The sequence below is a fragment of the Canis lupus genome, chromosome 31 (genome assembly GCF_003254725.2).
Source record: "Canis lupus dingo isolate Sandy chromosome 31, ASM325472v2, whole genome shotgun sequence".
Taxonomy (NCBI): domain Eukaryota; kingdom Metazoa; phylum Chordata; class Mammalia; order Carnivora; family Canidae; genus Canis; species Canis lupus.
This window is the reverse complement of record NC_064273.1, coordinates 27,830,635-27,854,123: the sequence shown is the minus strand read 5'-3', so window position 1 is coordinate 27,854,123 and position 23,489 is coordinate 27,830,635. Positions and strand designations below refer to the sequence as shown.

General features: G+C 36.3%; 1 protein-coding gene and 1 pseudogene across 13 annotated transcripts in view; one reads left to right on the top strand and one right to left on the bottom strand.

The window, feature by feature from the left end:
* Positions 1–23,489, top strand: part of SYNJ1 (synaptojanin 1) — a 90,855-nt gene that overhangs the window by 47,759 nt on the left and 19,607 nt on the right. For 9 of the 13 annotated variants that reach the window (XM_025450050.3, XM_025450052.3, XM_025450051.3 and 6 more), the window contains exons 13-23: positions 824–847; positions 3,600–3,791; positions 5,599–5,683; positions 10,526–10,666; positions 10,939–11,131; positions 11,569–11,727; positions 12,868–13,024; positions 13,722–13,839; positions 13,940–14,155; positions 18,028–18,106; positions 21,437–21,599. In XM_025450050.3, coding sequence (XP_025305835.1) covers positions 824–847; positions 3,600–3,791; positions 5,599–5,683; positions 10,526–10,666; positions 10,939–11,131; positions 11,569–11,727; positions 12,868–13,024; positions 13,722–13,839; positions 13,940–14,155; positions 18,028–18,106; positions 21,437–21,599 — 1,527 coding nt within the window. The remainder of the gene's footprint in view (positions 1–823; positions 848–3,599; positions 3,792–5,598; positions 5,684–10,525; positions 10,667–10,938; positions 11,132–11,568; positions 11,728–12,867; positions 13,025–13,721; positions 13,840–13,939; positions 14,156–18,027; positions 18,107–21,436; positions 21,600–23,489) is intronic. The other 4 variants (XM_025450053.3, XM_049104789.1, XM_025450048.3 and 1 more) reach the window with 1 other exon arrangement.
* On the bottom strand, positions 13,249–13,381 carry LOC112661937 (U4 spliceosomal RNA; annotated as a pseudogene).

Below are 23,489 nucleotides of genomic sequence, written 5' to 3'. Positions count from 1 at the left end.
ATTAAGAAAATCACAAGGAAGAGAAGATACATTTACAACATTGTAGTTATTGAAAAAAATTTACATATTGATTGGACTGGTGCACTTCAGACCTGTGTGTTCAAGGGTCAGCTTACTTACAAGCTCTACCTCCTGATGCCCACTTCTACAAGCAAACTTCAGGTCTTTTTCAACACAAAGTGCTATACTTAAATTCATACCTCTCAAGCTATTTAACAGTGTAAAACTGTACTACTATTTTTATTAGGTTCCCATCTTTTTTAGTATGTCTCTGTTGGAAGGTTTTGAGTGCTGTGCCCTAAACCCATTTTCCCCCTAAGCTCTGTGGCTATTGGAATTTGTATATTTCGGCGCTGCATGATTATTTTTTGGAATGTATATAGTTTTGTTATAACTGAACTGATTGTACTTATCAACTGAGTCCCAGAAGAATACTAAAAGGTAGATATTAGGGTAGTATCTTTCATGTGCTTAGTATCCTCTATTTCAGTAGGTTTTCAGATTTGTACTCTCCCTCACATGTATGTGCACATGTACACATGCGCACACACAAACACAGGAGCAGTCTGAAAAGCAGGCTAAGGACTTCCTGATTGAAACTCTGGACATTACTGAATCACTGTAGGATCTTTCTAAGAAGATGCTGAGGGTTTGCATCAGATATTGTCATATATTTCTAATATTTGGTGTCCGAAAGGCATCAAATTGACTTAAAAGAAAAAAATGAGGCCATCTTAGAATGTATTGTCATGACACTCTAGGTTTTAATTGTAACTTGTTGTTTTACTAATGATTCTTTGTTTTCTTCTTGATGCATCCATAGTTTCTGAACAGACATTACAGTCAGGTACAGTATAGAAACTGATCTGTAAATAAAAGCAAATTTTTCTTTATTTTTTTCTAAAGTTGGTATTGTAAATATAGAGAGCCATATAAATGGAAACTTTCTCTTATTTTGCCCTCAGATTCTAACAGGATAAATTAATATCTTGTTTTAATCTGAGAAAAAAATTTTAAGGTTGAGAAAACTAAGTACCTCATTTAGAAGAAAATATGTAATGCTGTCTATCTTCCTGTAGCAAATGCTTAATTCTAATTAAATATAGCTCATCTAGTTTTATTTTCACTTTTATATTTCATTGAACAAACATTGTTAGTGTTCTACCTTATACTCTTAATAGGCTAATGGAAAAAACCCAGACGAGGCTATTTGGGATTAATTTCGGAGTACTATCTGTGCTATTGATGATTGTTCAGCAGCATTTCTCACACGTTATTATTTGAAAAAGCTTTGACTTGTTTTCTCATACAATGGAGGAATTATTTTTTTGTAACCATAAGACCTGCACTAAAATGTGATCTGAACTCTTTTAAAAAGCATCAAGATTGCTAACCAAGTTAGAGGAGTTAAGTAATTAGGACCTAAAGGTCATTATTTTTCTCACATTTCCTACCTCTAAGAATCTCATGCCTTCCTTTTCTGGACAAGATTCATGAACTTGTCCTTAAATATGAGTCAGGAAAAAGGAAAAAAAAGGCTAAACTCTTTCCAGAAATTTAGCAGGAAAAGACATCTCTTCTTCCCTTCACTTAAGATTTGGTATCACTTGAGATTTGTTTTGCTTATTTACTGTTTAGAATGTTCTAAGACATTATTGGTTATTCTTGTGAGAAGGATTGAAGAGAGCACTTGGATATATTTTTGAGTTAGGTAATGAAATCCATTTTCTGAAATGATATGGCATTTAGGAATGGACATCTTCTTGAACACAGACTCATTTCTTTCTGCACATTAAGGTGCCTGTTAAGAATACACTAGAAAATTTTTAAAATGCCTTATTCCATTTATAAACCGATTTGACTTTATTCACACAACATGGCAACATGTTTTCACACAATTCATTATTTGTCTTGCTGAGTATTTTAAGCTGTTAAATCATTTCAGAACTTGTGTTTTGATATAGAATGGATCACAGAGGCAGTTTTCATAATAATAGCAATGGCAGTGCTAAAGACAGAGAATGATTCTTTAGGTACAGCCAGCTTTCAATTAACTATACCAAAGACCGGAGCAAATCATCTGCTTCCATTACCACCCAACACCTTATACAAGTAATCAGATCAAATAGCAAGAGACTAGAAGTCTACATGTTTGTCCCTGGAAACAGTGGGATGGGCCCTATATCTACAGTTCCCTCGGAAGGTTCACAGGTCAAACTATTTTCATTCTAATATTAGGATGCTATTTGCCTTTTCACTTTCATTCTCTCACAAGTCTGCTGTTTCTTAGTATCATAAAATAATTAATAATAATAAAATCATTGATAGAGAATAATAAAAAGGTGAGAATCATTGTGATTTCCTTTTCCTCTTACCAGTTAAGTACCAATTAAGTATTCATTCTCTGTTTTTAGATTGAAGTCCTGTTAAGGTTCTAGCTACATTAAGTGCCGAGAATTTAATTTAATCAAAATGAAGTGTGATTTAGAAGGAAGATGGATGGTAGTCAAAAAATATGCAGGAAAGAGATTGAAGATCCGAATGTATTGAGCATTCATTTAACAGTGATTTACTGAGCACTTACTGTGCACCAGGCACTCTATAGTCACTAGAAATACTGCAGTAAACAAAACAGACCAACATTTCTGCCTTTGTGGATCTTCTCCATGTCTGTCTCCACTCTTGAGACAGGAGATGACAGTGACAGCATAAATAAATAAAACTCGCAGTCTATAAATGGTGGTAAATGCTATAGAAAAAAATAAAACAAGGAAGGGAAATGGAAGGTTAGGGAAAGAATGCAGATTTTAAGAAGATGGTGAGGAAAAGCCTTGCTGGAAAGTAAAGACTGGAAGGTGGTGAGGAAAGAATACTGCAGGCAGTGGAGACAGTCCATTCAAGTCAGTGCAGAGGCCGCCTGGTAGGACCAGGCAGGCCTCTTACTGAAACAGCAGGGAGTCAGCAGCTTTGCAGTGAGCCAGCTGGGAAGACGTAGCAGATGAGGACAGAATGGTGATGCACGTTGTTTAGTGCCTTGTAGACCATTGTTAAGGACTTTGGCTTCTACTCTGAGATGGAAAGAATTTCATAGTGACTTCAATCTCTGAAGCCTCATTAGCATACATAATGTGTATTTTTGTCAGGGAGCCATTTTTCTTCAAGCGACCTGTCAGTAGCTAGATTCTTAAGTGTAAGGGTTCTTCAATGTTTTTGTTTGGAAATAAATAAGGTTTATTTTTTTCCAGCCTTCAAATGAAAGTTATATGAAAGTCAATCGCTATATTCCTAAAAATGTAGTCTCTAGTTTTGTACATTATAAAAATGGTATACTTACTTCACTGAAACAGAACTGTTTTGCATGTTTTACGTTGTTGCAATAATTTTGTAAGAGCATCTTTACCATGACTATTGTATTAAATGTCAAATTTTTTAAAAAATTGTGTTGATTACTTGCATTATGCTGGGCTCTGCATGTATCTTCTGCTTGTTTGTGTATGGTGATAGCTGTACTTTCCAAGCATTATTTCTCAGGTATAAAACTCAATTTCTAAAAGTGGTTTAATGCAGCTAAAATTTTGTTATGTTTTGTTTTTGATTAGCATCTTCCAAAGTACTAAAGAGCATGTGTGAGAATTTCTACAAGTATTCAAAGCCCAAGAAAATTCGAGTATGTGTTGGAACCTGGAACGTGAATGGTGGGAAGCAGTTTCGCAGTATAGCTTTTAAGAATCAGACACTCACCGACTGGCTTCTTGATGCACCTAAGTTAGCTGGCATCCAGGAATTTCAAGGTCTGCTTTTTATAGTAGGGATTCACTTAATAAATCCTGACTGTGATTTTATTAGTCTATAAAACACCTCACAATGTGCATTACCTTATAAAAGAAACTTGGATTTATAAGTATGAAGGCCAAATCTTTATAGGTAACCACACATCTAAGAAAAACTGGTTCTGTTCTTTTAAACTGACACAAAGCAAGCTTATTTTGTAATTGATAATTTCTTAAGCCTAGTGTGTTTCATTTTTTAAATCTAGTTCTCTAGTTAATTACAAAGATAAGAAATTTGGGGTGGATTTTGAAAAATCTTACAAAACTGGTTGTGACATTTGTTGGTACTCTATAACTTAACAGTACTGATTTATCCTTGTAAAAACCCAGTTGCCATTCAGCCACCAACCTCTTAATAGCCCAAACCAAACACTGAGCTGAGGATGCTTTTAAGAATTGATTAGAATCATAAATTTAAGGCTGCCTTATTTTTTTAAAATTCACTTTGAATTCCTTTTCAAATGATACACATCTAGCAAGTATTATGTTTAAAGGTGACATACACAGAAAAAATTGTGAGGTACAGATTTTCTTTTCTTAGTTACCTGTAATCAGTCACATCTTAAACCCTAAGATTTTCCCCAGACTTTTATTAAAATTCTCCTTTTCACTTATATTGAACCTAATTGAAATTGTAGTTGTCATAATACGTAGTAGTATAATAGTACTAAATAATACGTAGTAGTAGTAATAGTAGTAAATAGTAGTAATAGTAGTAAAATAACAGCTAACACCACAGTTCTCTAAGTGTGCACATCTAGTCATTTATTCCTCATAACAGACCTGCACAGACACTATTATTATTCTGATTTCACAGATAAGGAAACTGAGACATAGCAGAGGAAGTGACCTGCCCAAGGTCATGGTTGGTAATGGCAAGTCAGGATTTGAACTCAGGCAGTTTGTTTTGGGGTCATTGTGCCATACTGCGTAAATTTCTGGGCAAGTTCCTTAGGTTCTTCAAAGCCTCAGTTTCTCCTCTGTAACTAAAGGACAAAAATAATCTCTTATAAAGTGTGTTGCAAATGAGACGAGGCATGCATAATCCTTGCACATATTAGCAGTCAATAAATATTTTTGTTTTATTTCTCTATTCATATTATTTATAAGCCTTTTTCTAGCTACTCTCATTACTGAATACTTGGGCCGCCCAACTACCCCTGGGCTGCTTATCTCAAGTAGCTTCTGTTCTCTCTCTTTGCTTGTCTGTTAGGAGAGAGCGAATGGCTGAAACAGGGGGGCATATCTAAACCCTCGATCTCTATTAATTTTCTTGGATTCTTCTAGGAATAGTAGAAAAATAGTAAAAAGGAAATAGTGAAAAGGTCAAGCCTCTGGTTTTCAAATTTGGATGTGAAAAATCCCTCCTGTTATCTAATTTGAGATAGGCACAGCCACTTTGTGCCTTTTCAGAAGAATCCCTTTATCCAATATCTATTCACTTCAGCCTTTGAGAAGTGGCTTGTTTCTCTGATACCCTTGGTATAGACTTTAGCGAGAATTTGTTGAAAATTATTTCTTAAAGAACTTAAGGATCTTGATGAATAACAGTCTTAAAAAAGCAAACTTAGGCCTAAATATAAGCTCACTTTAAAATAACTTTTCCCAATCATTTTTTTTGCCTATAATTTGAATTTGGTTAAATGTAAAACCCAAAAAAGGACTTTCATGAGATCTGGTGTTGATCTTAGTTGTGCTGGGTGGGTGAGAGGGGTGCCAATTGACTAAGGCTGTATTTTAAAAGTTTTTCTTGGATGCTTAATTGTAGATAAAAGAAGTAAGCCAACAGATATATTTGCAATTGGTTTTGAAGAAATGGTTGAGTTAAATGCTGGAAACATCGTGAATGCAAGGTAAGCCAGCAAAGTAATTGTCTAGTTGAGGGGCATAGAATGCAGATAACTAAGTAGTTGTTACAAAGATAGATTGAGATAATATATGTAAAGGTGCTTTTTTTTTTTTAAAGAGATATAGATTTATTTATTTATTTATTTATTTATTTATTTATTTAGATAGATAGAGATAGATAGATAGATAGATAGATAGATAGATAGATAGAGATAGGAATAGAGGGAAAGGGAGAAAGAATCTTAAGCAGACTCTACACTGAGCATGGGCCAGATTCAGGGCTCAGTCTCATAAGCCCTGAGATCATGACCTGAGTGAAAACCAAGAGTCGATCGCTTAATCTACTGTGCCACACAGGCACCCCTTTGCAAGTCTTTTGATATCTGACTTAAAACAGCTGAATTCTCACATTTACTTCTATATTAGTCTGTTGCAGTATGTTGTTTTGATTGAAGTGTATGAAGAAAATCATATAAATATTTCATTGGAAATGGAACTAATTTAATAGCCTTTTCAGATACTTTCTTCTCTGATGCTACACCAAAGCTCAACAAATAGTTTCTTAAAGGTTAGTTCAATATGGAGTCTGAAACCACATCAATGAACTTGTTTTTGTGTTCTGTTACACTAAAATTCATTGGTCTATTTTTTACCCTTGCATGATTTTGAAACATCATGTATTGGTCATTTTGAAAATATTAGTTCACTGAGTTATATAAATTTTCCAAATTTTGACACATTTCATTGTATATCAAAGCATCATATTGGTTAGTCTCGTTACAGTGTCATCAGCAAATTCTTCAAATATTTGGAAGCTGCCAAGATCACAGTAGCAGATTCAAGTTTTCCAAAATTCTAATTTTTGCTGGAAAATTCAACTTTTATCATTGGAAATAAATACTATTGGTTGTTTCCCTTAAAAATGTTGGCTCATTTGAAAAATATTTGTCAAAATAACTTCTAAGTCTGCATAACCATAGTTTGTCATTAGTTCTTTCAAATAAAAATGCTTTTCCATGAAAAGAGTGGCAGTTAGTTCTCAACTCAAACTATCCAGTGCTTTTCTAACCATCTGTGCAGAAGTGCTTTGTGTGTATTTCCTATTCATCACATAGAATATGAAAAAGATAGGACTCAAGACTGAGCTTTGATCAGATTGATAACATTTATTGCTTCAACAAGGATATTCTGAGGTGAAATGATAATATTTTAAATGTAAGTGCATGGTGGTGAAGACTGATGTAATCCTAGTACGATTTGGTGTCTGGATTCATCTGCAACATCAGCACTTTTACTCATTGTTGCTTTCGCATCATCATGCAAATGTCAGTCAACACTGAAGAAGACAAAAAAGTCTTAGTAGTATTCTGAAGATAATTTTGACCTCATTGATTTGGGGGAACCCCAGGCCACACTTTGAGAACTACTGTTCTGAAATCTTATTACAAATGCAAATTACTTAAGTGGAACTTAAAGCTTGAGTGTTTTATTTTAATAAAGTATGCTTGCTTTTAAATGAGCAGTTGCCCATCTTCTGTGACATTTTTTAAGATTTTCAGAATAAAATTATAGGCTGAAATAGTATGGTATAGTCATCAATCTTGCAAACGATTACATTTTTTTTCTTAGCTGCAGTGAATAGCATTCATATAGGGAAGTAGAAGTCCAATTTCATTCATTTTGCTGTTTGGAATCTCTTTTTTGAAAATAGATATTCAGGTCTACAGGGCACCTGGTGGCTCAGTCAGTTAGGTGTCTACCTCTGACTGAGGTCATGATCCTGGAATCCTGGGATCGAATGCCGCCTCTAGCTCTTTGCTCCACAGGAATCTGCTTCTCCCTCTCCCACTATCCATGCTTGTGTTCTCTCTTTTTCTCTCTCTGTCAAGTAATTAAAAAAAAATCTTTAGGGACGACTGGGTGGCTTAGTGGTTGAGCATCTGCCTTGGGCTCAGCACGTGATCTCTGGTCAGGGGATCGAGTCCCACGTCAGGCTCCCCGTGTGGTGCCTGCTTCTCCATCTTTCTATGTCTCTGCCTCTCTCTCTCTCTCTCTCAATGTCTCATGAATGAATGAATGAATGAATGAATAAATAAATAAATAAATCTATCTTAAAAAAAAAAAGAAAACAGATATTCAGGTCTTAAAATAGAACATACTCTTACAGTTTCTACTACCAAATTGTTCAGTTGGTTGTCTAAGTGAGTTTAATCAAATTATTCTTTTTTAAAAAAATTTATTTATTTATTCATGAGAGACAGAGAGAGGCAGAGACACAGGCAGAGGGAGAAGCAGGCTCCCTGAGGGGAGCCCAATGCGGGGACTTGATCCCAGGACACCAGGATCACACCCTGAGCCAAAGGCAGATGCTCAAACACTAAGCCACCTAGGTGCCCCTAATCAAATTATTCTGAAGTAAAGTGATTATTCATTCATTCAACCAGTATCTATTGAGCCCTGTTCTAGGTACTAAAGATATATTAGTAAATAAGATAGGCAAGAACCCCTACTTCCATGAATCTTCTATTCTAGTGGAACAGACAGGCAATAAACAATAACTGTAGTAACTAAGTTACAGGTATACCTTGGAGATCTTACAGGTTCAGTTCTCAACCACTGCACTAAAGCAAATAGGACAATAAACCTAGTCAAATTCCAATGCATATAAAAGTTAAGTGTACACTATACTATAGTCTGCTAACTGTGCAATGGCACTATGTGTAACTAACAACAAACACCCCTTAATTAAAAAATACTTCATTGCTAAAAAATGCTGGTCACCATCTGAGCTTTCCACTAGTTGTAATCAATCACCATAACAAATATAATAAAAATAAGAAAAGTTTGAAATATTGTGAGAATTATCAAAATGTGACAGAGACAGGAAGTAAGCAAATGCTGTTGGGAAAGTGGCACTGATAAGCTTGCTTACACAGGAATGCCACAGACCTTCAATTTGTAAAAACCACAATATCTGGGAAGCACAATAAAGCAAGTCACAGTGAGACAAGATGTGCTTATATGTAGCATGGTAGAAGATGATAAGTGGAATGGAAAGTAAACAGAAGTAAAGAGGGTCAGCCATGTGGTGTTGTGCAGTTTCAATGGAATGATCGGGTAGGGTTCACTGGACCTGAGAAGTGAGCTGGATAAATAGAAGAAAGTCATCATTCTCTTCTTAGAATCCAAGTTGTAGTGGTAGGATTATGGTAGGTAGTAGAGGAGAATCCATGTGCTGGATTTGTATTTTGGGGTCGGTATGGCAGGGTTAGATTAGATAAATGGGCGTGAGGTCATGTTCTGGCTCACCACTTATAATGTGTGTGGCCTGGAACTATAAAAACACACTCTTTTGCTCTCCTTGTAGGTTCTTGGGCATTCTTTGGAGATTCAGACTTATTACTCTGAAAATCTATAAAGACCCCAGCATTTATGCTACCTTCTCTGTATGAACTGTGTTTCAGACTAATTGAATAGTTGAGAAAAGTTCTTTATAGAAGAATTCTAACTTACTGCAAATGCCTATGGAATGCTGAAATTATAAAATCAACATTGTGCAACCCTTAATGAAGTAATGGCAGTGATCAATAGACACTAAAACCTTAAAAGGATTAATGGGAGAACTTTTCATTATAAAGAGTTGATTAGATTGTCAGAGTCTGCATAGCAGATCAGGTTTAACAGCACAGAGATTAGGTACTTCCTGCTTTGATGCAAGGGTGACTGTATTTGCCATTAGGTTATTTTTGCCAAAACAAATAAATAAATTTGAATGGGTTCCTTAAGCTTCTGCATTAACCAGTTTAAAGCAAATACGAGTGTTAGAGGAACAAATTAAGATACTGTGAAGACACATCAGTCAAATCCAGACTGTTGAACATTTCACAGACAAATGGCCCAACTTCTTAAAAAAATAAATAGCATTAGAAAGGGGATGGATCTGGGAAGATTGAGAGACTATTAAAGATTCAAGAAATATAACAAGCAAATGCATTGTGTGGGCCCTGTATGGACCCTGTTTTATTTGTATTTTTATTTCTTGAAGATTTTATTTATATGAGAGAGGGAAGGGGCAGAGGGAGAAGGAGAGAAGCTCAAGCAGACTCCCTGCTGAGCACAAAGCCCAATGCGGGGCTCTATCTCACAACCTTGAGACCATGACCTAATCCTAATAGAATTGTGATTATGTAAAAATTAAAATGTCCATTGCATTAGATGGTGCATACTAAAGTATATATAGGTGAAATGGCATGTGTCTTAGATTTAGTTTAAAATATTCTAGGTTCATGCATGTGTATACACATGAGCACACACACAAGTGAGGAGAGAGAGAAGAAAAAAGATTGCCAAAATGTTACTTGTTGAAGCGAGGTAATAAGTTTATGGTGCTATATCTTACGATTATCTCTTTTTTGTACATGTTTAAAATTTTCCATGATAAGTTTTAAAAAGATATTAATTATAGTATGGAAAATAAAAAGGTGGAAAGCATGTCTGGAAGCATGTACTTCTCTGTTATCCTAATGAAAACTAAAGGAAAAAGTACAACTGTAGATTACTCAAATGGTGAGCACTCATTTGATAAGTATGCTCAGATTTTCTTTGTAAAGGAGTAATAGACTTTGAAGTATGTTATTCTTTTGGCTAAATTTTAGGTTTTTCTTTTTAAAGGAAACAAAAGATAGCCTACATAAATATTTCACTGTTGGTATGGATCTCATAATTGTTTGATCTCATGTAGTCTTATGAAATTTGAGTATATAAAGATATATTTGACAATTGCCTTATAAAGTAGGCTGTGTTGTAAATGTCTATTAAAAGATTCCCTTTTTAATATTTTCTGGTAGCACAACCAATCAGAAGCTCTGGGCTGTGGAACTGCAGAAGACCATCTCCAGAGACAACAAGTATGTGCTGCTGGCTTCTGAGCAGCTGGTGGGCGTCTGCCTGTTTGTTTTTATCAGACCACAGCATGCTCCTTTCATCAGGTCAGTAAACACTGCACTCTTGGAAGGCTACATCCTACTATCATGTAACAAGAAAAAGACCTGGAATGTTTGTTGCTTCAGAGAAAACGCTCTTGAATCTTGGTTTTAAATGTGTTTTTAATTAAAGAGTCATTAATAGTTTTACCATATTGTTGCCCAGCCTTGTTCTCAAACTGTTAGTTTTATATTTATGTCATAGACATTCCTAATTTCTTATGTGCACAGAAATATTGGAAGTTCTGATCTTTGATTTAGAGTCCTTTGTTTTAAAGGGATGTTGCAGTTGATACTGTGAAGACTGGAATGGGAGGTGCCACTGGAAATAAGGGAGCAGTTGCAATCCGAATGCTATTCCATACAACAAGCCTCTGCTTCGTCTGTAGCCACTTTGCTGCAGGGCAATCACAAGTCAAAGAAAGAAATGAAGATTTTGTAGAAATTGCACGGAAGTTGAGTTTTCCAATGGTAAGCTCTTACTGATTGTTCTTGAAGATGAAACTTTTTTAAAGATTTTATTTATTTATTCATGAGAGGCATAGGGAGAGGGAGAAGTAGGTTCCTTGAGGGGAGCCCGACATGGGACGTGATCCCAGGACCCCAGAAGCATACCTTGAGCCAAAGGCAGATGCTCAACCACTGAGCCATCCAGGTTCCCTGAAGATGAAGCTTTGAAATGCACTTTAATTTATCCCTAATTCTCTATCAGTTTTTAAAAATTTAAGATAGTTCCTAGAAACATCAACAGTGGTCACCTAAATAGATGTTTCATGTGTTATTAGTCTCGGGGCAAATAAATAGGGCCTGGCCAGAGGAAGGCAAGCATATCTGAAGCAAAGAAATAGTTGTAAAACATTTTTTAGATTGACTTTTTTGAACCTAAAATCCCTTCTCCTTGCCTTCAGGGAAGGATGCTGTTTTCCCATGACTACGTATTTTGGTGTGGTGATTTCAACTATCGGATTGATCTCCCTAATGAAGAAGTTAAAGAGCTCATAAGACAGCAAAATTGGGATTCTCTTATAGCAGGAGATCAGCTTATCAATCAAAAAAATGCTGGACAGGTACATACATATTTAAGAAGATTCTTGTGTTGAGAAGAAGGGGACGTTTATTACGAGACATGCTTTCCTTAATCATAGTGTCCTCCCCACCTTTTTTAAATTCTCTTGGAGTTTTTCTTTTCTCTTCTCTTTTTTCTTTTCTCTTCTTTTCTCTTCTTTTCCTTCCTCTTCTTTTCTTTTCTTTCTTTCAGAGGGGGAGAAAAGGTGGAGGGCACAGGGAAAGGGAGAGAGAGAATCCCAAGCCCTGGGTATGGAGCCCTACAGTGGGGCTCGATCTCACAACCCTGAAATCATAATCTGAGCCAAAATCAAGAGTTAGATGCTTCACCGACCGAGCCACCCAGGTGCCCCTCTTGGAGTCTCTTCATACTTAAATACATGTCTCTAGTTTAACATACACTGAATTACCTTTCCTTAAAGAATAAAAAAAGAAAAGAAAAAAGACACATATTTCCCAGGAGGAAAAATATGGTAAGCCTCTGTAACATTCACCTTCAAGTAGAAGAGTATACATTTTTGGTTCTTTCTTTTTTCAATAGTAGTGAATTTAGAATCTTAGTCTTTAGAGCCAGTTTTTTGCCTTTAAGATCCCGTGAAAATCTACTTTATTCTTTTGTTTCTAATATCATCTAAAGATTTCTAAAACCTGTTTTTTAAAACTTACAGCCACAAAATTTTAAAAGGTTAAAATAATTTTTTTTTTTTTTTTAAGTAAGAGATAATCGAGGCCACTTGAAATGGTTCCTTTCTGATCATGTGATTTAAATTCTAACACTTTGGGCCCCACTTAACTTTTTAGGCTTTACTTCCTCATTTGATAATTAGATGTCAGACTATATGATTTCTAAAAATCCACTATAGTTTTAATTGTCTCTTAGAACTCAAAGGCCTGATAGAATTCCCTTATTCACATTTTTGTACTTTGTTTAATCAAAGGTCAAACAAGTGGCATGAACAAGTCCTAGGTTTTTTTGTTTTTTTTTTTTAACCTTTGTTCCATTCAGTTAGAAGTGTTTATCTAATGGACACAAATTTTGTGTGAATCTCCACCGCATAATAAACATTTAATGAATGGCTGTCTGAATGAAAACAGAACTTTTTTTTTTTTCAAATAATTTACTTTGCGTATGTTTGTTTTAGATTTTTAGAGGATTTTTAGAAGGAAAAGTGACCTTTGCTCCGACATACAAATATGACTTGTTTTCTGACGACTATGACACCAGTGAAAAGTGCCGCACCCCTGCTTGGACAGACCGTGTCCTCTGGAGAAGAAGGAAGTGGCCTTTTGACAGATCAGGTTCGGACATGGACTTCCTCATTTAAATTTGCTAATGCGAATTTTAGGAGGAAGAAGGGAGTGATATAAATGTTAAGGGAGGAGGGCTGCTTTTTTTCAACAAAGGTTTCTAGAATAGAAGAGATAAAATATAAAACAATTTTTAAAATATTCTCAGACTTGTTTATAAAAATTTAATTTTTTAGTCTATTTTCTTTCAGTGACATAAATTCATATAAAAAGAAACAAGGAAACACTTTTCTGAAATTTTTATGAAAATCTCAATGGAGTGCTAATGAAGGTTTTTAATTTGAATAACAGCAATAATCGCACCTCGGATAAACCTCATTGGCTACAATACTGCCACTGTGCAAAGCTAATTTGAATAACTAATATGGTTCATAAATATAATGAACTGCCATTTGTCTGTTGAATTACTTATGAAACACTATATGGTCACAGGCCTTTAATCTCAGAAGTAAAGCCTTAATTTTTACTAAGTAAAGCATACAATGATAATTTAACCAAAACACCTCTCTAACTTAAAGGTATCTAGACTTCCTGCTGACTAACAAGTGTATCAGGCATCCCAGCCTTGGGTGACTGAGGCCAATAAAGCAAAGCAGCTAGCTCCTTGCTCCCCATGATCTGTCATGCTCATGTAGCTTCTCTTGTGTGTGTGTGTGTGTGTGTGTGTACTTTTTATTTCTGACTACAGCTGAAGATTTAGATCTTCTAAATGCTAGTTTTCAAGATGGAAGCAAAATCCTGTACACATGGACTCCTGGCACTTTGCTGCACTATGGAAGAGCTGAGCTGAAGACTTCTGACCATAGGTTTAAATAGTCTTGGTACTTCTAATGGTGCTTGAAATTTATTTGAAATACATCCTTTCTTAAACATTTCTAACACACTCATCTTCCTTTATGCCTCAAGGCCTGTCGTTGCCCTGATTGATATAGATATATTTGAAGTTGAAGCTGAAGAGAGGCAAAACATTTATAAAGAAGTAATCGCAGTTCAGGGCCCACCAGATGGTACAGTATTGGTCTCAATCAAAAGTTCTGTCCAAGAAAATAATTTTTTCGATGATGCTTTGATTGATGAGCTTCTGCAGCAGTTTACAAATTTTGGTGAAGTTATCCTCATAAGGTGAGTAAGATATTTAGTGTCCAAAAGCAGCTCATGACTCATGAGTATTTTTCTGTATCAGAAATTACCTTTTTATTGTTTGAATAGCATAGGAGTATAGTAGACCCTTGAATAGTGTGGGATTTGGGGGCACTGACCACCCCCAGGCAGCCAAAAATCCACTAAGAAGTTTGACTCCCCCAAAACTAAGAGCCTATTATTGATCGGAAGCCTTACTAGTAAGGTAAACAGTCAATTAACATATTTTATATGTTATATGTCATATATCCTTATAATAAATAAAGTAAGTTAGGGGAAAGAAAATGTTATTAAAATCATAAGGAGGAGAGCAAACACAGTACTGTATGTATCGGGGAAAATCCACATAAGCAGACATGTGCAGTTCAAACCTGTGTTGTTCAAGGGTCAACTGTATTTTTATTTCCAAACTACAGGAATATCATACTATAGAAATGTTATTCAAAGGATTCATAGGTTTTGAAACTAAATTGTGGTTAGAAAGCTTTGCAATTGAGTAACAAAAGTTTGTGTGAACAATTGATGACAAAAATATGTACGCATTTAGATATGGTATCTTAAGACTCCCATACAATCTAATGTATAACACAACCCCATGGCAAAAATGGAGCTACGATCACTGTTTTATTTTTGTTAGGAGAGCTAGGAGTAAAGCAGAGTGACTTTTCCTCCCTCAGTTTAAGAAATCTGATGTTTTAAGAAATTTTAAGTACATTTAATTTCCAGCTAACAGAGAAACAGCACCACAGGAGGAATAGTCAGGAGTCATCCATTCCAGTCTTCATTTCCGGCTTGACTTAACCATCTGCCTTTTGCAGAACCAGATGCTTCTTTCCTTGTTTAAAAAAATGTTCTCTTCCAAGTGTTCAGCAGTTTTTGAGAGACTGAATGACATGTATGTGTTTGAATTTCATGGGGAAGAGGTTTGATTCCTTTCTGTGCTTTTCATCTACTCATTTAGGTATGTTTTATAGCTATTTGGATGCTAGATCTCTGTATTAGGTACTGTGGAAGAGCAGAGGAGAATTGAAGACTATTCTTGCTTATAATCTAGTTGGGAAGACCAGAATTGTGTAATGGCTTCCCTAGATCTTAAACAAAGTACTCCACAGACTGAGGATGGTGTGCTTTCTGTGGAGCAAGAAGAATGCCCAAGAAACCTAGAGCCCTTTCAGAGAGTAAAGGAGCAAATAGAGAAGAAATTGCATTTATATGTCCCTCAAAACTTTTTAACAAAGATCCATCCCAGAGCTTTAAAATAAAACAAAAATTTCTAAAATCCTAAGGTACTAGGTAGTACGTAGTAAAATCTCCCAAGTTTACAGATGAAAGTAAGCTTTGCCAAGTACAGAAAGCCAAATTATCAGGAGCGCCATGTGGGCAGCATTGTAGCAGACAAGTGTCCTCATGAGCAAACGTAAAAGAATCCAAAGTGTACATAAAGGATGAAAGACTCTGATAAAGAAAAACCTCTTTATAACCCAGTCTCAAAGGAACTTGGTATTAAATTTGGAGTCAAAAGTTTTCTCCAAAGTACTTGTCATCATTAGAAAAAATATTGGTAACAAAACAAGGTATTACCCTAACATTATAAAACTATGCATTTCCTCCACACATGGAATATTCTCATTGTTATACCTGTGGACAACCAACTTAGAATAGAAAGAGCAGACATGGAAGTAAACAAGGAGAGGACTACTGTCACCAGTAAAGCTAGACTGACCATTATCTTTTGGTCTAGAATAAAACAACCATTCAGGAGTGACCAAAGTCTGTAAACCCATTTATTTGTAAATAAGAGATTCCCTGGAAATGTAAACCGGGCAAATTTAGATACTTTTATTAATTGAGAGAAAAATCTAGAAGCTTTTACCCTAGTAGTAGAAAACAGGAAGAAAACACAGCTTCTGAAAAGATCTACATAAGCCCATGGTTATTAGAACCAGAATCATGGGGGCACCTGGGTGGTTCAGTCAGTTAAGCATCTGCCTTTAGCTCTGGTCCTGATATCAGGGTCCTGGGATCAAGCCCCATGTTGGGCTCCCTGCTCATCAGGGAGCCTGCTTCTCCCTCTTCCACCTTCCCCCTACTCACATTTGCTTGCTCTCTCTCTCTCTCAAATAAATAAAATCTTTGGGGAAAAAAAGGAACTAGAATGTCTTGCTAAAGTTAAAAATGCATAAGGAGCACATTGCTAATTAAGGATAGGATCAAGAAATGAGCCTTGCCATATGACCACAAATGATTTGGTTCTACTACCAAAGAACAAACACTGTGGACCCCTCTTTATCCATGGTTTCAGTTACGTGAGGTCATCTGTGATCTGGAAGCAGATGATCCTCCCTCTGAGGTAGGGTCAGAAGGTCAGTAATAGCCTGATGTTATTCCATAATGCCTATGTCATTCCCTTCACTTGATCTATCATGTAGGCATTTCATCATCTCACATCATCACAAGAAGGGTGAGTACAATCCAATAAGATATTTTGAGAGAGACCACATTCATATAACACTTATTACGGTATATTGTCATAATTGTTCTATTTAATATTATTGCAAAGCCCTTGCTGTGCCTGATTTATAAACTGAACTTTATTGTAAGTATGTATGTAGAGAAAACATAGTATAGACAGGGTTTGGTACAATCTGCAGTTTCAGGCATCCACTGGGGTTCTTGGAATGTATCCCCCATGGATAGAAGGAGAGCTGTTGTAATGTTTGAGGTTGGGGGACTGGTGAGCATAAGTGCAACTTTATGGTAGTGGAGTATAACCTTTGGAGGAGGGATCTTCTCCATTGGCAACATGGAGGTATTCAGGTATTCAGATGGGAATGATGTCCCTGTGTCTTTCAAATGATGGCATCCTGTAGCTTAGTAACTTTATGCCAAAGAAATTAAGTCACTTATCTTGGTCATATTTGGGTGATTGTAGAATCTGTTCCAGCCCTCTGATTTAGACAGGATAAAGTACTTATTCATGTTTCTGCTTTTTAGCCTCTTCCTCTTGATATACATCGGCCATACTTTTGAATCCTAGGTTAAGTGTGTGTATGTACACGTGTACATATATACACATTTACCCCTTTGAAAAATCTGCAGGGATTTCTGGTCTTGATTTGTATAATTGGGAGTCGCTCAATGTGTAAAATTGTTTCTATGAATAAGACTGATACTATTCTTGTTTTCCTCTTTTTTAAAAACCATAACATTATTACATGTCAGTGATCATCTTATTCAGAACTTGTTTAGTGTCCTTTTTATTTTTTCTTTTGGGGTTTATTTCAAAATTACAAACTTAGAATCATAGCAAAGGCCACTGAAGTCCCAAGAGAGTAAATGGCTGTCAGTGAATAAAGGCAAGGACCACAACAAACTAAGGCAGCTCAGGGCCAGTCAGATTTAAACATTCTAATGACAACTCCCTAGCTTATTTCTTGATCAACGGAAATTTGCTTCAGGGAAGTCATCGAGACCGTGAAAATATATAGTTCTGGACTACAGGGATAGGGGACTTGGATTCTAGCCCTGTAACTCATTATCCTTCTAGAGTCACTTTGAACAAGCCACTTAGAACCTCTGGCCCTTTTTTCCCTTGTCAGTGAAGTGAAGGATTAGATTAGCATGGATCACAAATGGGAGGTCCACGGGTCCTGCTTTATTAGCATAATATTTGAAACAAATTTGAATTTGAAAGCTTTTAGAGGAAGAGTGCCCTCTTCAGATCATCAGTGATCCTGTTGCTCTCCCCATTGTTTTTCACTTCCTGGCCTCTATGGGCACATTAATCAATAGTCATTGGGCTAGTTATATATAAGGTATTAATTATTTTTTATGGTTTATTTTTTTTCTTGAAGATTTGTGGAAGATAAAATGTGGGTCACATTTTTGGAGGGAAGCTCTGCCTTGAGTGTTCTGAACCTAAATGGTAAAGAGGTAAGGTAACATTTGTTGTTTCTAAACCATTTTGAAATAAGGTATCTGAAGATTATGTTTTTATAGACATGCAGCGAAATCATCTAAATGTATTTCCAGTACAAAGCCTTATGGTGTGTTTTAATATTTATTATTTAGACTAGGTTTCTGACTGGCTTGGAATTACTTTGATCCTCCCTAAAGATACTAACCACTGGTAAGAGACTAAGAAGAAAACGTGTTTACCACCTAATTGGATTTTTATTATATGGAAACTTTATTAATTGAGATACATATTGTGGCTCATTCATTGTAGGAAAGATTTCTATCAAATAAAGAAAATGCTTTATTTACAAGAAAACATGGGGAAGAAGATATACTGTATTCCTAGGAACTTGTTTTATTGGCTTAGATCATGGTACCCAGATACCTTATTCAGGTATAGGTAAAATAATTCCCATAGATGACAAATCCATCTCCCTGAAATATTTTTGGAAACTTTCAATTAGTGGAGGTATTCCTAACCTATGATTTAAAAATGTTATTGATGGAAGAAATTTACATCAGTGACCTAGAATAGTTTACTTCTATAAAGTCCTGTGTCTATTTTTTCTGAATGCTTTTGGATAGATCCTAAATTACTAAGTATATGGTCACTAGACTAGATGATCTAAAATCCAGGCCTAATTTCTCCCAAAAGTGAGCAGGCAACTCATAAGGACTTCTCTGAGCTTCCTCTTCTATCACATTACTTGAGTTTCCTTGGAATAAAAGTAAAATTTCCACACATATATTGCTTTTGAAAGAGGTTTTATATGCTAGTTTTTCCTAGTGTAATAGTCATACCCAAGCAAAATAAATTGTAAAGAAAGATAAAGAAGAACACTAATCCAACCATTACAAAATAATTTCTCTTAACCTTCATGGATGCATGTATATAAAAACCAATGGGATTACATATACATTTGTGTGTGTATTAACACAAGTGGGATATACATGTTCACATATACATACATGCACAGACACAAACAAGATTGTGTTGTAAATGCTGTTTTCTCACTACCTCTTCACTTGAGACTATGTCGTGGACATTTTTCTCTATGAGCAAATATGTCATTGTTAATGTCTGCATTAATTTCATTATGTGGATAAATACATAAATTTATTTAACAAACTCTTATTAATAGCTAGATTTTATCCAACTTTTAATTATTAAAACCACTCCAGGGAAATCCTGTGTACACTACAACTTTGTGTGCTTCTCCTGTTATTCCTGACCTTAGGATAAATCCCTAAATATTAAATTTGCTATATTAGAAAGTATAGACATATTAAAATTTGGTGCTTGCTGCCTAATTGCTCTTCAGAAAGTGTAGATCTAATTATATAATGCCTCAGATTACCTAAGATCTGCATCCTGATTGATGCTGGGTAATTTCTAACTTTGACAACCTAGAAAACCAAAAATAGTATGTCATTTCCATGAAGATTCAGATTGCTGGTTATCTTAATTTATTGGCCATTGGTACTTTCTAAATGAGCTGTTTATGTCCTTAACCCATTTTTCCCTGGGGTATTTATTCATCTTCTGAAGCAGCCTTGGTGTAAAGTTCAGTCCCTTTCCATTTGTGCTGCAGACATTCCTGTCAGTATTGTAACTTTATTGTGTCTTAACTGTATGGAAAATTACAGATTTTTTAACTTCTAGCTTTAGTTTCTTCAAAAGCATGTCCTCATCCCCAAGGATATAAATATTTAAGAGCAACTCTCAATTTGACCTTGCCAGCTTACTCCCTTGCTGAGTATTTCTTTTGCCTTTCTCTGATAGTTTAATTTTCCTTGTTTTATTTTTTCCCCTCTAATTCAGCCCTCTCACCTTTAAATCTAGTTATCTGCATTATGCTCTTAGGAAATACCCTCTCTTAGCTCCCTAAAAATATTTTGAAAATTCTGTAAAAATTATGTTTATGGAAAGTACATAATAATGTTTAATTTGTCCTTTTGAAAGTTAGACATTTCCAAATGTCTAGTCTGCTGCCTTTGTTAATAACATTATTTCAGCCCCAGATCTTTTAGGATGTAGATCATAAGAGTTCTTCCATTCCAGGGGAGGATCTGGAAAAAGTTAGTTTAAATGGGGTAAACCTAAAGGATTACCTTTTTTTTTTTTTTTTTAAAGATTTTATTTATTTATTCATGAGACACACAGAGAGAAGCAGAAACATAGGCAGAGGGAGAAGCCGGCTCCTCACTGGGAGCCTGATGCAGGACTCGATCCCGGAACCCCGGGATCATGAATCATGACCTGAGCCAAAGGCAGATGCTCAACCACTGACCCACCCAGGTGCCCCCAAAGATGACCTTCTTGAGCATGTTCTTGAAAGACCTATGACGCGTGTTGCCAAGTTCTGAAATGGAATTGATTTGCTCTGATAGGCAGGTGAAGGATGATTAGCTTCTTATAACACTAACTTCAAAGCTCAGGGTGGATTCTAAATTGCTATTAAAAACCGTACCACTCCGGCCAACAGCTTTCAGTGTCTCCATTCTGTGCCTTCAAGGAATTCTAATTCGATAGCACTTGGAGCCAAGGAAGATCTGTACCCACAGAGGTGCCGGCTGTCTTCTCAGCATGTTGGTCACAGCTACACAGCTTATTTGGAAATACCAGAAAAGTTCACTTATTTTATATACTCCAGAAGCTCTTTAAATGAAGGGAGTTGAAACTATGTAGGAGAGAGCTTACATTTTAAAAAGCAAATTTGTTACATGGTATGAATTTTAAATGAGAATGGTTTTCTGGTGCATCGTCTCTGTTTGAGACCAGGGAGTCTGTGGCTGTCTACAAGTTTTTTGAGATTTATTTTTTAAATACATCAACAGGCTGGTGTGACTTAATTATAATGTGTTTGTTTTAGATTATACTTTTGTCTAAAAGTCACTCACAGTTATAGGAAAGGCAGAATGCCAATCCTTCTCTTCTAGAATTGTTTCATGTAAGAACAGTTACTTAACCTGTGGATCAGAATCAAAGGAAGTATAAAATTATGTAGCAAAGTCCTCAGTGAATTTACATCTGGCCAGGGAAAGATACTGGCTACAGCAAAGGAAACCTGGATCTGTGTGCATCTTAGAAGAAAGACCTTAGATTTAGCAACACGGTCTTTTAGAGCGAAGATTGGGAATGTTTAAGGTACTTAAAAATTCAGTATATATGAGACAGTATACATTGTATTGAATCTAGCTGAATGAAGTCTAGATTATTGCATAGTGTAACTAAAACAGTTGCTTTTTTCCAAGATAATTTTCATGCCAATGATTTTGTATTTTCCATCTCTTTTTATCAACTAGTTATTGGGTCGGACTATAACTATTACTTTAAAAAGTCCAGACTGGATCAAAAATTTGGAGGAAGAAATGAGTTTAGAGAAAATTAATGTTGCATTGCCATCATCGACAAGCTCCACCCTGCTTGGTGAAGATGCGGAGGTCACTGCAGATTTTGATATGGAAGGTTTGTTTATGGAACACATTGACTTTGACTTCTGTGCTTCTAGATAAGTGTCCTTCCTATCGGTGAAGTCTTAGTCTCCAAGTTTATCCATCTCTATCTTCTCGCCACACACAGAGCAGTATTAATTAAATTTGTTTTGCATTGTATTGTGTCTCTTTTGCCTGTACCTAGACTTCAGATTGCAAATGTATTGGCCATTCTTCCATTTAAAGGTTAAGATCTTTACAAGTGTAGGTTTATGTCCTTCTGTGCTAGGAGCACGAATTGGTATTTCTGGTATGGGGTTATGGTCCTACTAGTTGCAGTTACGGTAGAAAAGTAGAAGTTCAAAATGGGTGTTCTAACAACAGAAATGAGTTCTAAGTAGTTACAACAAAAGAAGATCCTTTTCAAAGTAATTTTTAAAGGATTCTCAAGAAGGCTAGGAACACATGCATTTAAATAGATCCATATAAATGTAGCCATTTCAAATTTAGTGTTTAGTATCCAGTTATCTGGATAATAATTTCCTTAAATGTGATTTTTTTTGAAGATGTTATGTATTTATTCATGAGAGACACAGAAAGAGAAGCAGAGACACAGGCAGAGGGAGGAGAAGCAGGCTCCATGCAAAGGAGTCTGAGGTGGGACTCAATCCCAGGAATCCAGGATCAGGCCCTGAGCCAAAGGCAGATGCTGCTCAACCGCTGAGCCACCCAGGCGTCCCTCCTTAAATGTGATTAAGAAATGAAGGTGCCTTCTCATGCTATATGCTGTATTATTCTAGCATATTTCCCATGACAGTGCATCCCTTAGTTTAAAAAATGACAATATATCATACTGTGAGGCCATGTATATCCAGTTAACACAATTAAAAGTTGAATCCTTACAACTCCAGCTTTCACGTTCCTCTGTTCATTCATTGGCATAGTCCATACATTTATATCCTACGTTGTATGTGCCAAGTGCATACTAGGTGCCAGAAATTCAACAGCTGTCATCCTGCCCTTCCAGAACTCCTAGCTTAGTGGTGTTACAAGTGACCAAGCAGTGAGAATTAGTGACAGAGATGCAGTAATGAACAACGCTGTGGTAGTGCACAGGACAGTTGCCTACCTCAGATTTGGGAAGTTGGGAAAGGTTTCCCAGAGAAATTGAAATTTGAGAATTAGATGAAGGAGAGAGAGAGAGTGAACCAGGAAGAAGGAACATACAGGAACCAAAAGAGGAAAAGGCTTAACGTTCTTGCATAAGTATTCCACTCATGAGGAAATAAAGGGAGAGAAAAGAAAGCAGGTGGGGGGGGAGTGATGTGGAGTGGAAGATGAATTTGGTTTGGAACATGTTGGACTGAGGTGTCTTTGGAGCCTTCTGGGCCCACATATAGGCTGTGGGTATGTGGACCTGGTGCTCCGCAGAGACCTCTGGGCTCACAGGGCAGCTCTGATGGCAGCTCAAGGCATGCTTTTTCATTAGCTTGGTAAAAAGGACTGTATAGAGATGGGAAAAAACTGGTCCTGGGAATGAACAGATTTTAAGGTCAGGAAAAAGGCAGCCGCTCACAAAGGGAAAATGAAAAAGAAACAACTATAAATGTCAAAGAGCCAAGAGATTGGCCTAAAAATCAAGGAAAGAACTGATAACAAGGAAGGCATAGTCAGAGGAGTCCTGTGTCACAGAGAGATGAGAAGATATGGAGACCACCACTTGCCCTTTGGATTTAATACCAATGAAGGAGGCTGTTGGCAACACTCATGAGAGTACTTTCAGTGCAGCGATGAAGGCAGATGGTGGTAAATTGAGGTGTGGAGAGAAGGTGAGGAAGTGGAGAGCGTGTCTCTACACAGCTCTTTAGGGAAGTGAAGATGGGGCTGGGGAGAGAGAGGCACTTGCTCCAGGGAGATTGGGGAT